General features: G+C 43.0%; 1 protein-coding gene across 1 annotated transcript in view; it reads right to left on the reverse strand.

Annotated features, from left to right (window-relative positions):
- The window catches only part of LIMD1 (LIM domain containing 1), an 83,137-nt gene that overhangs the window by 8,455 nt on the left and 56,372 nt on the right, over positions 1–18,310 (reverse strand). The window contains 5 exon segments of the mRNA XM_020987330.2: positions 9–77; positions 1,009–1,060; positions 2,454–2,584; positions 4,258–4,320; positions 7,308–7,375. Of these exon segments, the coding sequence (XP_020842989.2) occupies positions 9–77; positions 1,009–1,060; positions 2,454–2,584; positions 4,258–4,320; positions 7,308–7,375 (383 nt within the window).

The following is an 18,310-nucleotide window of genomic DNA, read 5'->3' on the forward strand; positions in this document are numbered from 1 at the left end:
TGGCCTACCTCACAGTGATAACACTCCACGTGGTAATCTTTATCCATTGACACAACACGGATAGTTTCGTCAGAGCCCTGCATCAAAAAGAGCAAGAAGAAACATCAGATACAGGAAGAACATCAGGACAGAGGTGCTCACAGACCGTGGGAAGCATATTGGGAGGAAAGGGGCATTTTTCCTGCTGGGAGAAATCCTGGCCTCACAACAGAAAGATACAAACTATATATAGGCTACGAACATACTTATAAGAGAAAAAATACTAGAGGGAAGGGGAGGAGGTGACCTGTATGTAGCCTTGTTTAAAATGGGCCTTGTGAGAGGAGAGTGGGAAAATAGGCAGTTGAGGATTTTAAAAAAAAATAATGATCCTGTGATCTTTTCAGTTCTTTTTTCTCTCTTTTACTTATTATAATAAACTGGACATTGATATCTAGGAGAAAAATTTTATTTCATCCAAGGGGCAACAGGACCATTAGGGTCAACACTTCCTATGGTTGGGCTGCTTCCTTCTCCACAAATCTTCCCACAGCATTGTTCCTGAGCTGGTGGAAAATTAAAATAGTCGAGGGGTGGGGGAGAGGAGATAGGATTCTATTTATCACAAAGCTAGGGCTTCACGTGGTTTAAGAAGAGATGACAAGAGGGCCAAGAGGAAGAAAACAGTTGGGCTTTATGGAGACCTTCATGTCAAGGAAGACCCTTAGATGAAGGCTGGAGAGTGGACTGTATTTATCTCTTCCTGAAGGCGTTGCTGTTGGGTGGTTTCAGTCATGTGTGACTCCTTTTGGGGTTTTCTTGGTAGATACTAGATACTAGAGTGGTTTGCCATTTCCTTCTCCAGCTCATTTGACAGAGGAGGAAACAAACAAGGTTTTATGTGACTTGCCCGGGGTCACAGAGCTAGGAAGTATCTGACATTGGATTTGAACTCAGGTCTTCCTGATTCCAGGCCTGAAATTCTATCCACTGCCCACCAAGCTGCCCCTTTTCCTAAAAGTATCTTACCTCAGATGGAAGAATAGGGAGTCCACATGCAGCACACTTGGGAGCCAATACCCTAAAAAAACACAAGATGCAGAATCCTTGTAACAGCAGATGAAGGACAAAGTGCCAGACCTCCTTCTAGGCACATGCCTCAAAATCTTAAAGCCTTCCCAGAAGAACCACACACACGCCATCTGACCTCTTATTCCAAACTCCTTTTGCTCCTATGGATAGAACATATCCCTATCTCACCATCTCTCCAGTGCTCTCAGATTGCCTTAGGACTACTCTCTGATTGTTGGTGGATGTATGACCTATGGAATCAACTAGAAATTCCTCACTGTCTTCTTTTGTTTTGCCTAAAATGGGGCGGTCCCCTTGGTGCAAGTCAATGAGTAAACAGCCTACCTGCTTAGGAATTGAAAGCCCGCACTTCACAAAGCACTCTATTATCTCATCAATGTGGGTACTCCCTCCATTGGAGGAGACTGAAACTTCTTGTTGTCCAAATGCTCCAGGAACTCCCCCATAAAGGGCCTACCCAATGGGGTAGCAGCCTTCCTTTAGATGGCCTGACCTCACGTTGGGCCCAACCAATGGAGCATACTTTGTGATCACTGATTGCTCTAGATAAATGAGTAACCTCACTTCTCTTCTGGTTCTATGGCTCTCAGAGGACATCCTTTACAGGAATTGCACAATCCTTTGCTAGTAATGTGGAAAATAAAGACAGACAAACCATGCCCAGAGGAAGCTTGTTTAAGGTCTGGCCAGAAGATTGGACTATTGGTCACAAAATTAGAGAGTTGAAAGAGACCTCAGTGGCTATCTAATCTGACTCGACCAATCAAAAGGAATCCTCACTATAACAATGCTCAAGTGGTCTCTGCTTCCCAAGGGGACGGCCTCTACCACTTCTGGAGGCAATTCATTCTCCTGGCCAACAGCTTTCACTGGGTGGAAGTCTTCCCGGGACATCAAGCTTAAATGGGTATTTCCTAATAATTTCCATTCGTTGGTTCTGGTTCTGCCCTCTGGCGGTAAACAAACCAAGTTCAACCCCTCTGCTGCCAGACTGCCTTTTGCATATTTGAAGCAACTATCACATTCCCCACATATTCCCCCAAATAGAGCTCTTTTTCCCCTTGCTGAACATCAAAAAGGTTGAACATCTGTTCTAAAATTGGTCAATACTGCACATGTATGACCTATGTCAAATTGTTTAATCTTCTCTAAGGAGGGGAGGGAGGAAAGAGAAAATTTGGAACTCAAAAATGTTTCAAAACAAATGTCAAAAATTTTTTACATGCAATTAGGGAAAAATCAAAATGTAAAATTATTTTAAAAATTGGTTAATAGATATGAACAATATGACAGTGCTTTTTAAATGCTGAGCTCAGTTCATCTCTCTCTTTGCTGAGATGAACTCCTTTTATGTTTGGAATAATTCCCTACTGGTTCCTTACTTGTGGTAATCTCGGACACAGTAGATCTTGTTCTCCGTGTCTACCGTGAACGGCACCCCATCCAGACACTCGTTACAGATCACACAGCGGAAACAGCCCGGGTGATACGACTTTCCTAAAGCCTGAAGGATCTAGGAAAAATAAAAGAGAGATAGAGAAGGGAAAATGATGGGACTTGTTAAGGATTAGGGAGGAGGCGAGAATGATCAAGAAGAGGACAGACAGAATAATGAAACAGGACAGATCAGGAAGTTAGGATCCATGGAAGACCCTGCCTTTATAGTTCACATTGTTGGGGGAGGGGAGGGAAGTCAAGCTGTGCAAACAGCTGAAGTCTGGAAGGAGTGTGAGAAGACCTGGTTTGTTATTCAGTAGGGGCCAGGCTTCTCAAAGAACCTTGGAGCTGAATGACCTTCATGGTCATCCAGTTAGATCTTCCATTCCATGCAGAAATCACTTCTACAATCTGCACAATGATGTTACACACCTGCTTTGGAACCAAATTGGTGACATATGATATGTGGAGTCTATAAAAAGCCCAGGGAATCATAAGAGGGGGCACAAATTTGCAAACTGCTCCTATAAAGCAATGACATCATTCATTCATTCCATCAAGAATCAATAAGGATGGATCAATATGGATAACAGATCAGGCCCTAGCTAAAGCAAATGTAGCCAGTGAAAAAGAATTTGGAAGTAGTTGGTTTTTTAACATACTACAACCTTTTTCCACGATTCTAGTAACAAGAAACAACTAACCTTTGCCTTTGAGGTAAGCTCTGTTATGGAAAGTCTTAACTGGACAGTCATGTCCTAGGGGTTAGGATGACCCAACTTAAGGCCAAACCTTACACCCAAATGCACCCAAATCCTAGGACTAGTAATATGTTCTATCCTAACAGTGTTCACCTGTTCATAAAATGCCTTATTCATTAACTTCTGCTGAAAGAATTCTTGAGTCAGGGGACCTGCATTCAAGTCCCTCTGAAATGTACTGTTGGGGCAGCTAGGTGGCACAGTGGATAGAGCTCCAGCCTTGGAGTCAGGAGGACCTGAGTTCAAATCTGGCCTCAGACACTTGACACTTACTAGCTGTGTGACCCTGGGCAAGTCACTTAACCCTGGTTGCCTCACCAAAAAGAAAAAAATAAGATAATGGTTAGTTTTTTTGGTGAAGTAGAAAATTCTATGATGATCAAAAATGATTACAGTTGAGTAGCCTTGGGAAATTCAATTCAACCAATATTTCTTAAGCATCTAATATGTGCCGGGTACTAAGGACTGAAAGCATCCCTACCCTCAGGGAGCTTATAATATAACCTACCAGGTTAGATCTCTTACTTGAAAGCACTATTGCCTGGGAAAGAGGCACAGTCTACTGCTTCCACATTCAAAACATTCAAAGTTTTAATGGAATCCAAATGCTTAATTAAGTCTGTTTTCTTGCTCAGATTCCAATCAAGACAAGACTCACTTGAACCCAATTCATGAACGAGTCAAGACATCACCCCATGACATCACGGGTCCTCTTCAAAAATGGACAAACAACACACCGAGATTACCTGGGAAATGCCTGTACAGACCAAACCACTCATGACTGCTACTGGTAAGGGTGGACTCTGATAAAAGCCAGATGCCCTGGGCTCTATTTTAGCTCACAAGTCTCATGTGTTTTTTGCACCTTCAATGGAACCAGTTGCAATAAGAAGTCAAAGTGGGTGACCCCCTTCCCTTCTGTATTCCTGGCCCTGGGGGCATGTTCATTCCAAACATCATTGGTCTTTCTTTGGCCATCACTACTCACCATATCCATTATCAAGTGTCCACATACAAAACACCTATCGGCAGATTGCTGGAAACCAGAATACTGCAAGGGAAAAAGAAAACAGTAATGTCTGCACTAAGTCAGATAAAACAAGTAGGTATAGGTGCCATTTGAAAATGGATGTTTGACTCCATGAGGGAACCTGCCTTCATAAAATGCACAGCAGTATGTGATTTCATCAGACATTTCTACCCCAAGAAGTAGGTACTACTGACATTATTATACCTATTTTCCAGATGGGGAAACTGAGGCATGGAGAGTTTTTAATGATGTGCCCATGGTCACACAGCTGGTAAGTATCAAAGGTAGGATTCGAACCCATCTGCCTGGCCCTAAGTCCAGCATTCTATCCACTATACCTATAACTGCCTCTCAGACTTAGAATTTCCTCTGGAATAAAGAAATTTGCTCATTATCTCTCAATGAGAAAAAAATCATATCAATCTTAGTAAACTACACAGGAGAAGAGAGGTTGGTTTGTTTCTGAGGAGACACCATTTGGGCTGCCCAGTCCATGTAAGTGAAACTATTGCAAACATAGCTCAAGTTTAACATGAGAAAGGGACATCATAGGATAGCGTTTCCAATCCGCACCTGTATCAAGGCGCAGCCACTCCCCTTTCTGTTTGGAATGGCGTCGAAAACAAGGCACTCAGCCTGAGCTGGTTAAAGGCAACGGGGCTAGGAGCATTGCCTCTCATTCTGACACGACAAGGACATTAAGCTGCTCCTGCCTTATCCCAACATGAGGGGGAGTCAGGAGACCTGTGTTCTAATCCTGACTCTGCTGGGTGGCCCAGGAAAGGACAACAGCTGATACACGTGAGGTTTACAAAGAAGTTTACGTACTTTATCCCATCTCATCCTCACAACAGCCCCATCAATGTAGGTGCCATTAGGATCGCCATTTTACACATGAGGAAACTGAGTCTCAGAAAGTGAAAGGAATGTGTCCGTGTTTACACAGCCAGTAAGTGCTGCAGATGGGACTTGAATCACATCTCTCTGACTCCAGGCCCAGTCTGCTTCCCACCATCCCATGGGCTTCAATGGAAGCCCTTTCCTCATGCATAAAATCAGGCAGTTAACAGTAGATGGTAGCTAAAGACCCTTCTTTCTTTCCAATTCAGGGTCCCTGGCTTTGCCAAAATGTTTCATACGGAAGAAAAGCTAAGAGGATTTAGAGCTGGAAGTGATCTTTTTCATTTTACAGATGAGAAAAGTAAGGCTCAGGAAGGTTTGGTCATTTATTTGTTCAATGTCACACAACCAGAATTTGAACCCAGGTCCTCTGACTTACAATCCAATGCTCTTTGTAATTAGTCATTCCTATCTTGCGATACATAGACCCTTAAAAATTTTTTAAAAGCAAAAATCCTCTAGTTTCTTGATATTTAATATTCTTACAAAAATTAAAATTCTAATTAAAAAGTAATTGAAATTCTAAGTGCTGTGACAGAATGTGAAGCAGAAGAATGTTTTTTTTCCTGGAGTCCAGGACCACCTTTGCTGGGCTGTGGACCTCACTGACTTCATCCTTCTCGTAGCCACCACTTGGAAAACTTAACAGAAGAATTCAAACAGAGAAGGGTCAGGAAGGGCAATCCCGACATAGGAGACAGTGTATACAAAGACAAGGAAGCAGGAAAGCTCAGGGAATGTCTGAGAGATAGCATGTCAAGTACTGTGGTTAGATCTGGGCACCACATGTCAGTAAGGACTTTGAGACAATCCAGTGGAGAGAGACTAGGCTGAGAAAGGGACTCATAATTAGGATTAGCTGAAGCAACCCAGAAGATTTAATTTAGGGCATCTAGGTGGCGTTGTGGATAGGCACCTGGCTTGGAGTCAGAAAGAACTGAGTTCAAATCTAGCCTCACATACTTACTGGCTGTGTAACCCTGGGCAAGTCACTTAACCTCTGTCTGCCTCAGTTTCCTCATCTGTAAAAAGAGGATAATAATAGCATCTACCTCCCAGAGTTGTTGTGAGGATTAAATGAGATAATGATTATAAAGCACTTAGCATACGGCCTGGCACTTAGTAGGTTCCATATTAATATTTGTTGCTATTTTTATTATAAATTGTTGTTAATTATAGTAATGGTAGTGGTGGTGGTGGTGGTGGTGGTAGTACAGAAAAGATTTAGAGGGGAGAAGAAAACTGCCTTCATGTATCTGAAGGGCTATCTTCCTATCATGTAGGGAAATACTCAGACCCAGTCTGTTTGGCCTCCCAGGGCAGAAGTCACAGAGAGGCAAGTTCAGCTCAATGTAAACATAAAAAGCTTCTTAATAGTTAGAGATATGCAAAAGGGGAGTGGGATGCCTTGGGAAGTGGTGAGTTCCCCATCAATGGAGGTCTTTGGTCAGAAGCGGGATGGCCCTTGTCGGGGATCTTTGATATGGAGAAAGAAGGGACTCTGTAGGCATCTCGTCCAAATCTCTCATTTTAGAGATGAGAAAACTGAAGACCTTGGGGGGAATTGTTCTCCAGGTCCAAACTGGCCTAGATGAGGTCCTAGCCAACTCGTACATCCTTTGATTCATTATACAATCAGTCTTTAGACATACAGAGGCAGCTGGGTGCTGGACTTGGGAGTCAGGATGACCTGAGTATTAATTCTGCCTCAGCCACTCACTAGCTGTGTGACTCTTTCACTTTGTCTCTCTGAGCCTCAGTTCTCCTCATCTGTAAGATGGGTATAATGATAGCACCTACTTACCTCACAGGGTTGTTGTAAGGTTCGAGTGAGAATACCTATGCTAAGCGCTTTCTGAACCTTAAAGTTCTTTGTAAGTCTTAGCTATCATCATCTTTGATGTAACAGAGGTATTCCTGCCTTCGCCCTTGTCATTAAGGCTTCTAAGGACTGCCTAGTGGTAATATAAGAAGGTAATGAGGTCACTTGGGCTCTCTCCATTTTGTCTTTTCCTCACAACATCCTCTTTCTCAGGGTTTCTGTAGGAAGAGATAAAGGAGAGGTCTTGGGGTGAGGCAGGAGGACCATGTGTCAGGGACTCACTCACCAGGAAGTCTTCTTCACAGAATACCTTGCCATTGACAAAATAAAAGGCTTTCCCCCTCAGCTTCCGACCTAAGAAAAAGAAGCAGAGGGGAAAAAAAAGGAAGGATAAGTACAACAAAGAAAACTAAGCAAAATGAACAAAATCACACATCCCTCTGATGGCTTCCAATACAAGCCAGCTATTTCTTTTCTCTTAATTAAGTCTTGCAACCTTTGACACCATTTTGAAACCCGACTAGAGTTGAGGTTTTGAGTAAGGCCGACAAACAGTTTGGCACCAAGGTCCAATGGCCTTGCCATTCAGATCTTCCAGCGTGGTATATCATCCTCCCAGCACTTCCTCCCTGCCCCTTAAAAAGGAGCTGGTGAAATATTTAGCAGCTGTGTGGGCCAAAGGAAGCACTCAGGGGTGAAAGAAGCCCAGAAAAACACACATATCCTTTGTAACAGCTGCTGCTGTCTAGCAGTTTCTTATCATCATGTGGTAGAGTAAAAATTTAACACATTTTTCCAAGGAATAATCATTGAGGGAATGTGCTGAATGGCGAAGTCATGCACATAAGCTGAATGATTTTATATTTGCTTTTCTCATTCTCACATCATATTTTTTTGGAGCTGCATGTAGAAAACACACATGGTGATAAGAGTGATGGCTTCTCCTCTTTTAATTTGATCTAAGTTAAGGGGGAAAAGGTTTAAAGGTGTTCAACGTCTCTGGTGAAAATGAAAATATTATAGTTCATATGCTTCTCTATCCAGCTACTGAAAAACGGCTCATGTAGAAGGAAACTCCATAGGTACTATTATGAGACAGTGGCATCCCCAAATTGCTCTGGGTAGTTATGTCAAATGCTTGCCAACGTAAACAGAAGAGATGTATATCAACTTGGGATAGTTGAGAGATTTAGTTCTGGCTCAAGATAAAGGATGGATTCCAACTCCAGAGTTCATCTCTCTATATCCGGAATCTGGATTCCATTCTCTCCCACTTTTTCCAGAACCTTGTTCTATCAATATTCTCTGTCTCTTCCATCTTGAATTTCTTTTCATTGCAATTGGTTTCTACCCATTTAGCAGTTTCTTAAATAAAAATCCTTCTACTATCTTTTTGGATAAAGAGCTAAAGACTACTAGAGTTTCATTCATCACTCTTACTTGATGGGATAGCAAATTCTTATTTGGTTTTTTTGTTTGTTTGTTTTTACCAATAAGAAAACCAAGTAGTTGCCTTAAGTTGGGGTGAGAACCTTAAAGCAAATAGCTCACCTTGTATTTAAAAAGCTGGGAACACAGATTCTCTACTGAAACACAACCTGTCCAGGATTCTGAACCAAATCCAAGCTGCTATTTTTTTTTTCAGTCCCTCATCTCAACATCAACTTGGGTTGCTAACTTGGTTAGTTGGGTACTAACCAAGTTAACAACTCAGCAAAGGACCCCATTGGTTCTGTCCTCTAGTGAGGAAAACAATGCAGGAAGGACATGGCTATTTGCTCTACAATGATTCTAACTTAGGAGGTGGTGACTCACTCAAAAAGAAAAGTTGTTTGGAATTGTTCCTTTTTTTTCATTTCTAAAATATCCAAAGATAGCATTCTCAGGATCTATGCTTTAAGTTCAAATGTGTCAAGAGGTGATCATTGAAAACATGAGGATAGATGATTTACCCAGAAGATACGATGAAGAGAAAGAGGGCCAGAAGTATAGGTGTCAGCATCCTATGCAAGGGGGTTTTCGTCTCCATGATGCATTCTCCACTAGCACCACACTGAGGAAGGGCACTTGGACAATGGGTGGATGTAAGTTTCTAGCAAGTAGCTTCATTGGTAAAGTAGAGGAAGAAAAAACAGTGGTCACAGAGACTGGTGGGAATCTTGGATCTCTACTGGGACAATAAATGGGAGCATTTTGATTAGTAGGAGAGTAGAGGGCAGGGAAACAAGAGATTGGTGTAGGGGGTTCCAAAAAGGTGAGGCAGAATGGGCAGGAGACGTTGGCCTAGCTACTGTCCCCTTTTCTCAGTCTCCTATACCTTGGTATTTCCATTTTTCTTTTTCTTTCTTCCCCTTGACTAACCATAATTTTCAAAAACTGAAGCATATTTTGTTGTTTTTCTTCCCTGAATAAAAATTGCATGATTCTATTTTCAAATAATTTATTGGTATCTTTGTTCTTATGCCCTTTCCCTACCCATAGTACCATCTTCTGTAACAAAGAATAAAAAAGACAGAAAAAAAGAGGGAAAAAAAAACCCCATTCAGCAAATCTAACATACACATGAACTGGGTCTGATATTGTATGTAATGATCCACACCCAAAGTCTTCCACCTCTGCAAAGGAGGGGAAGAGGTACATTTTCCTATCTCTTATTTGAGGACAAGCAATTATTACGTAGCAGCCTAACAGTTGAATCAAACATTCTTCTCTCAAAAAAAAAAAAAGAGTGTTGTAAGTTGCTTTTTACTTGGGTGTAGCTCTTCATTTGTTTAATTTTTCCTTTGGGCCAGTGGCCATTGATATGAAAAAAAAAAAGATCTCCACCCCTGAAATAAGGCAGAGAATATTTTGCAGCTGAAGTGAATGCCAGTGGAAAAAATCAGAAGGTGGTAAAATAGCCATCTGGACCTCCCTTGAGGACCACTAGAGAATAATCATTGAGTATCAGACCTTAAAAAGAATCTTCTCTTAAAGATCTGAATCTTCTTAAGAAGATTTAAGAATATCAGACCTTACAGATCATCTCGCCCATCACTTCACATTTTTCTTTTGACAGATAAGGAAAGAGGCTTAGGTGACTGTCTGGGACCCCATGTCCTAGAGGCAGCCTTTAACCCAGATCCACCCCCACCCTAGTCCCTTAGTCCTACACCAAGTCATCTAGAGTCAGGAGGGACCTCAGAGGCTAGCTTGCTCAACCTCATCATTTTACTGATGAGAGAACTGAGGCGCAGAGAACTTTGGTGGTTTTCCCCCAGGGCACCCAGCTCAGTGCTTGGCACAAAGGAGGCACCTATTAATGCTAGTTCATTTAGACTGGTAAGTGACAAGGGCAGACGTTAAAAATAGGGGTATGCCTAAAGACAAAAGAACTTCCAACTCCTCCAAATTCCCCTCAAAATAGAAAGGAAGGGGGATTGAACTCTTTATGTGTGTTCTAGTGGGTATGATTAAGAATAGTGGGTGGAAATCACAGGGAGGCAGATTTCAGCCAGATGTGAAGTTTTCTACAATTACAGCTCTTTGAAAATAGAGAGGGGGCCCAGCTAGGGAGTGGTAATAATCACAGTAATAGCTAAGATTTGCATAGCACTCTAAATTTTACAAAGCACAGGCATCTACTTGCACTCGGTCCTCACAACAGCCCTGAGAGCTAAGGCTGGTGGAGTTTAAGTGGTTTGCTAAGGGTCACTCAGCTAGAGAGTATGAGGCAGGATTCAAACTCCAGTCTTCCTGACTCCAAGTCAAGGGCTCTCTATGCACGCCAGCAAGCCGCCAGGCAGGGTGGTGAGTTCATCGTCACTGGAGATGCTTAAAGCAGAGACTTGATGACTATATGTTGGGGACCCAGGTAAGGTAGAGGCTTCCAACCTGATGGAACATGAGGAACTTGTTAAACCTAAAAACATTTTGGGCACTCCAAATGATCCTGATGTTAACCAATGGATGATTAGGAAAATCCAGGACAAGATATGAACCCCTTGCAATAACTTCTTAGTCCCCAGGTCAGCGTTTACTAAATTCATGCTCCAAGTAAGGGATGGAATGCAAAACCTCTATGGTTCCCTTCTAACTCTCTGGTTCTGTTAAGAAATAACGGGAAACTAGGGGATGCAGAAGTTAAAGAGCTGGGCTTGGAGTCAGCACGATCTGAGTTTGAATGCCACTGTTTTGAACCTTAGTTTACTTATCTGTAAAATGGCATGCATAGAGAGCCCTGGACTTAGAGCCAGGGTTTGGATACCGTCTCAGACACTCCCTAGCAGAGCCAACCATCCTGTACATGATAAATGAAAGGAAGCAAGGGGATTCTCAAGAAGCAAGCCTGGCCTTCTGTTGCAGGAGAACACTAGAGGGTGTAGTGAGATCTGGCTATGGAGCGCTCTAGCTTGTGATCCAAGATTGGCTTTGCTTCAGAGTTCAGTGCTGAGAACAGGACTGATGTTGGGGGAGGAATAGGATACTTCTGACCCACTCACTGTGAGTGGAGCAAGGCCCCGAGGAATCTGAAGTGGGAACCTGCTATTTAATCAGGGTCACATTATCTCTACCCAGCAGACTGAGCTAATTCCCATGGTGTTGGGTCACTGCACAGAGCTCCCTGGGGCCAGAGACATCCTGCATGATGTCACTAGAGGATGAGGGGTGAGGTGGAGGGGTGTAACAAACAGGCTCAGCTTTCCCCTCAGCCCCAGAAAGATGCGGGAAAGGCCATAGGTCACTGGTAAGGGTCGTGAGGCCGTGCACCAGAGTGACTGTGGTCTTAAAATATTTGAAAAGGATATTTGCACTAGGAAAGTCTTTTTAAAAATATATATGTGTATTTATGTATATTATATATATATTTTTAGAAAGCAGACTTCCACCAAGACCAGAAGCTGCATACATGGGCACGCACCTCTCTGTGTGTATGAATGTATGTATTGGGGGGGTTGTGGTTTGGGGTTGTTTTTTTTTTTTTGTCATCCTGGTTATGTCTGGTCAGGCCTTCACCTTTTACTCTTTTTCATAAGATTAAGAACCAATTTCCCTCCGTTCGTCATGCAGTGGAAAGGGTGATAGATTGGGAGGCAGAGGACCTGGGTTAAAATAATAATTGTAACAGCTAGCATTGATTAAGCACCTACTGTGTGCCAGGTACTGTGCTATGTGCTTTACAAATATTCTCTCTTTTAAGATTCACAACAATCCTGGGAGGTAGGGGCTATGATTATCCCCATTTTACAGATGGGGAAACTGAGGCAGAGAGAGGTGAAGTGACTTGCCAGGGTGACCCAACTAAGTATTTGAGACTGGGTTTGAACTCAGACCTTCCTGCCTCTAGGCCTGGCGCTCTATCAGCGGCATCACCTTGCTGCCTCAAATGCTGCCTCTGATACTACTTGTCCTACCAGGGGCAAGTCCTACGACCTCCCAGGGTCTGAGTTTCTTCACATGGAAAATCAAGGGGCTGGAATAGATGACATCTGTGGTCCCTTCCATTACTAGATCTGCAGTTCGACTGTTAGTATACCTTTGAGCAGAATGAAGGAGGGGAGGGGTTCAGTGCACAGAGCTCTGGTCCTGGAGTCAGGAAGACCTGAGTTTAGATCTGGCCTCAGACTAGCTGGGTGATCCTGGGAAAGTCACTGCACCTCTGCTTCAATTTCCTCATCTGTAAAATGGACTCAGTGGTATCTAAGGTCTCTTCCTATGATAAGTGAAATGTATCACTGGTCATTTGAAAAAAGACACCCAAATTTTCAAATTATGTACAATACCTCCTTCACATTAAACTAAGAAATGAATGTGTGCCTTCTTCCCTCCCCACAGCCTTCCCCAAAAAGTCAGTTCTCTAACTAGACTATAAGTCCTGTCTTACTCCTCTTGGTATCTCCCTACATTGTCTGCACGGTGGCCCCTACTCAGTAGATACTCGGGATTTGTGGACTGGCTCATTCTTACATCATTCCAGGACAATCTCTTACCAGGGAGGCTACCTTTGTGACCAGTTCCAAGGAGCAGCTCCTAGGAGGGAGCCCTCCACCCATGGTCAGAAGGGAGTCAGGTCTGATTCCTGCCTCTCACACTTGTTAGTGAGGCTCCTAGCCCCTCTGTAACTCAGTTTCTTCATCTATTAAAATAGGATAATCCTAATGTCTACAGGACTTACCTCACAGGGTTGTTGCAAAAACTGATGAGATACTACAGGTAAAATTACTTGTAACCCTTAATATGCTATGTAAAGATCTCATTAAAATTCATAAATTATATACTATACATATATAACATAAAATATAACAAATATATGGCAAGTGTATGTTAAGAAATAATTTTGTGGGTTGTGTTTTTTTTTTTTAATGCTACATAGTTCTTATTAGTAAATAGCAGTTTGTAAAAAGCCTGGTATCATATGCCAGGAAAGACTAAACATTTTCATCAGTTCTTTCAAGCTGTATCTTCTAAAAACAAAGATAAAAGCCCAAATGCCAAGCTGGCCCCTCATCAAAAAGGCAAAGCCACTGCCATCTTGGATCCGTTTCAGTGCCCATCTACTGCAGAGTCCCAATAGGAAGCTGTGAGAAAGACACACAGACACTTCCCGCTGAGTCAGTGAGAGCTGACGCTTCTGGACAAAGGCCAAAGATGAAAGAGAAATCAAATAACAGGCCAGGAAGGAAAAAAAAATCTAGGGAAGGGAAAGAAAGGGGCCCAGTGGGCAATGGTGCCTTGCTCCACAACACTCTCCCCAAATGACAAAATGTGCTTTAAATCGGTGACACCTTCTGACCTGGATGCCTGAGTCTTTGTAGCTGGCACTCTCCCAAGACTCTTTAGAAATGGCGTTTCGAGCTGGAAGAGGCCTGAGATTATCCTGTAGTCCATCCTCAGACGCAACTCAATTCCACAAGCATTTATTAAGTGGCTACTACCTGCCAAGCGCTAGGCTACAAAGACAAAAACAAAGCCTGCCCTCAAAGGGCAGGATTCCTTGAATGAGAAAAGAGAACGGAGACTCAGAGTCTCAAGCGACCCATCCACAGAGCAAGGATTGGAAGCCAGGTTTCCTGACTATAAGCTCAGTATATTTTCCACTAATAGCAAGACGCCTCTCAAACAAGCCCAGCTTATTTTCTCTAAGGATGTTTACGGTGAGCAATTCAAAGGAAACATAGGTTAACAAACAAAAGGTGAAAATCCCAAACTTACGGAAAGTTCTAAGACTAAGGGAGGTTTGGGGGTGCAATGAAAAGGATGCTGGACCTAGAACCCAGATGGGATCTAAGTTCAAATACTAGTTCTCCCACTTAACACCTGTGGGACCTCGGACAAATCACTTCAACTCTCTGGGTCTCAGTTTCCTCCTCTGTAAAATGAGGGGATTGGACTAGGCCTTCAAGGCCCTAGCTAGATCTTCCCTGAAATGTAAGGGATAAGAGGGCTTGCTAGCTCTCAGTCCTACTTTAGGAATCTGATGACTGCAGCATCCCCTCAATTCCCTGAGAAACCTAAGGTTTTCCAAGTCCTCAATAAAAAAGACAGAAAAGTTCTCCCTGGGATTCCCGAGTCTAGATTCTCCCCCTAATTAACAACAACAACAACAAGCAGCTATTACAGAGCATTTTCAGATTTGCAAAGCTCAGATGCCCTAGGGAATATAAGTGTTTGAGTTGGAAGAAGCATCAGAAAGCCTCCAGGGTGAGAGTTATTAACCTGCAGCATAGAGTCTATGACCTTGTTAAAAAAAAAAAAACAATTCGGGACAGCTAGGTGGTGCAGTGGATAGAGCACCGACCCTGAAGTCAGGAGGACCGGAGTTCAAATCCCGTCTCTGACCAAACACTTGACACTTACTAGCTGTGTGACCCTGGACAAGTCACTTAACCCCAACTGCCTAAAAAAAAAAATTGGCTAACTGTATTTAATATAATTGGTTTCCTTTGTAACAGGGGGCAAGGAAAAGGAGGTAATGGGATGGAGGTGGTAGCGTGGACACTCAATACTTCTAGTATTCAAGGTCAGTCTAGGATTTGGTTGATGGCACTACAAAGGTCAAGAGACCTAGAAAAGAGTGGTTGGGCCACCACAGCCACCCCCACGGGGCACCTTTCGCAGTGGCTTGCTGCAGGAGTACTGATGAATGGACCCACTTGCATTAGACAAGGTGTCTGGAGGGCCATTAGATAGGTTGGTGAAACTGTCCTTGAAGAGCACTGGGGTGGGGTATGGAAAAAGCAAATAGCTGATCCTCATAGCACAAGGACCTGATAAAGGTGGCTGGATCCCAAGGGTGGGAAATAGCTGTAGTTTCACTGAGACACAAATTACATGAAGGGATTGCCTGATAAGGTAATTCAGGACATTTTAGGCATTCAACAATTACGCCCTTGGGTTCACAGAAGCCATTCCTGAGCCAAAAGGAGTCCGGGGTGTGCCAGAGCCTGCTTGAACTGACTTGTGAGGAGAGACTGTTAAATCTTCAGCGTGAGCAGTTCCACCTTGGCAATCAGCAAACGCTACAAATTAGGGTTTGGCTTATTGGTTTGTTGACTGTCTAGACTTAAAAAAGCGATAGAGAAAACATGAATGATGCAGAATAAACAGAAAAGGCCTATCGTGGTTTTTGGAGAGTTAGTAGTTTAATATTTACCAGCACATCCCTGGGAGGAGGAAACCAGCCCTAAGGGTCCTTCCTATTTGTTGCCAAGGTGATATCTTTGCCAGACTGCCCAAGGAGGTTCACAGCACACAAAGGTTATGAACCCCTGCTGCTGCAAAACCCTGACTCAGCTCCTTAGCAGGACTGGAAACCCAGACATTATAGCTCCCTGGTTCACCAAGACTATACATTAGATTCCAGGCTCCCATGAATCATCATCATCATCACCACCACCACCATCATCGTGGTAGTCATTGTTGTTGCACTCTTCTGGGTGAAAGGAAGCATGGCATAGTGGATAGGGAGATAGCCTTGGAGTCAGGAAGCCCCGAGTTTAAGTCTTTTCTCTCCTACACTGAGGCTTTATGATTACAGCCAAGTCATTAAACCTCTGGATACTTTGGGTGAGTCTCTGAGACAAAAAGCCTCCTAAAGTGCTGGGAGTCCCCCACTGGCCCCTTTAAGACTCAAAAGGGTTTTGCAGACAGAGGATAAGGGGGTAGAGAAGATGGAAAAAAATGATCCCTATTTTGTGTGTGTTCTCTACCCCTTGAATTTAATTGCCTGGAATAGGGGGTGGGGACAATAAAACCACAAGGATTCAGGTTATCAATAATGCTTAAACTTGGTTCTGATGAGGATGGGATCTGGACCCCAAAAAGGAAAAACTCTGGACTTTCCCACATGGCCAAATCTCTGGTGTTAGCCTGAGGCTATAATCCTTCAACTGGCCTTTCATCATAGCTTTCATTATAGGTTACCTAGCCTCCATTGTCTATTACCTCCAGATGGCCCCGCCCACTTTCCACCCTTAATCCCATCTAGACTCCATTCTCCCTGGGCCACATGGTCCAAGTCCCAGGCATTCTGTTCACCCCAGCTTACTGGCCACTCCCATCCAGAAACTGAGACTCCTCTAGTCACCCCAAACTACTTGGACACTCCAAGATCCCTCCCACAGTCTTTCTGTATATAAGGTCCATCTTGTCTCCGATAAAATGCTCAGATTCTTAAAATCTAGCCACTGCTCATATTCTTATAATCTAGCCAGTAGTTCAGTAATGTTCAGATTCCTTAAGAGTGGCCAATATGACGGATGTTCTAATAAACCTTGTCTTTGGCTAAAAGAAGGCTTGGGTCAAATTCTTTCAGGCAGGACCGATGTGTCATGATTTTGGGGTCCCACCATCCCCAAACCCCTAAACCTCAATAGTTCCTGGGAAATGATGGTGAAATCTGCCTTCTGTCCCTTAGGAGAGAGGTGATGGGCTGCAGGCACAGTGCTGCAGACGCCCTCAGGTGGAGTTCCCTCAATCAGTTTGGTTTGGTTTGCTGTTTTACTTTGTTATAAGAAAGAGAGGTCCCTGGAGCAGGGTTGCAGTGAGAATAATTACGGAGAAGTGACAGTTTTATAAGAAACAGTACAAAGCCATGAAAGTTTTTTTTTCAATCAGCTACATACATTTTCATAAAAAAGTAGCATAAGAAATTAGTCAGATTTCAATAACAGATGAATGAATGAATGAATGAATGAATGAATGAATGAATGAATGAATAGGGGTAGGGACTGGATCTGCAATTTCATTTATATAAGGAACTTCCAGAGTAGGAAACTCTTTCCACCAATGTAAATTGGCACCTCTTTTGCAATTCACAGTCTTAGAGAGTTTCCAGGACCAATGAGAGATTAAGAGAATTGCTGAAGGTCACATAGCCAATGTGTCAGTAGCAGGAATCACTTTCTTAGGGCTAGGAATAACTAAATAAACAAATTAATTAATTTAATTAATTACTGAATACATAAATAAATAGTATTTAATGGGTCAATTTCCTCAGCCTCTCAATGACGGGCATACATTAAAAACTGGATTTCTAGAGGCTGTAAACACAGGTATCGCCCATGAACATCAGAGGGACATGTGTGAGGGATGCCAGGTTTTTTGTTTTGGTTTGGTTTGGTTTCTAGTTCAGTCCCTAGCTTTCAGTTCTCATTTTGGAGAAATGCCTTTTTTTTTTTTTAACCACATCAGTGCATAGCAGTTTGTGTGTCAGCAATGGCAACTTGGTAATTATGAGTTCAGAAGACTGGGCTAAAGCATGTTTTAAGAAATAGGCTCAGGGCAACAAAAACCTACCCAAATACTGCTTGGAGTATGACTTGCTTGGTGAAGAGCGGAAGGACCAAGATTCACTTTCCACAGACAATCAGAAGCACTTTCACTAGTTGGCTCTATCTTTAGGGAAGGAGCAGTCCTATCTTTATTACTTGAGGACTCCTTGTAACCTTTTATCTATAGCAGGGACTTGGATGCATGAGGATTCTTGGATCTTGGCCACAAACAAAGGCAGAATGGGCACTTAACAAGGATGACATTGTTCATCTGAGACAGTCCAGTCCTGGCAGGTTGGGGACAATGACGTTCACTCTTAAGGAGCAAAAGTGAAAGCCAGCATTGACCAGAAGTGGCTCTGCTCACACCAACTCATTGCTTGGATTGGGAACACCAAGCAGTCTCGCCTCCCTCCCCTCCATCCTTTCTTCCTGTGGCAGGGGATCAGTAGTTGCACGTGGTGTTTATTATCAACATTGCAGTTTTTCATTGTAAATCTTGGGAGCATAGAATTTGGAACTGTAAGGGACCAGAATT

The sequence above is a fragment of the Phascolarctos cinereus genome, unplaced genomic scaffold, assembly GCF_003287225.1.
Source record: "Phascolarctos cinereus isolate Bilbo 61053 unplaced genomic scaffold, phaCin_HiC Scaffold_1;HRSCAF=81, whole genome shotgun sequence".
NCBI lineage: Eukaryota > Metazoa > Chordata > Mammalia > Diprotodontia > Phascolarctidae > Phascolarctos > Phascolarctos cinereus.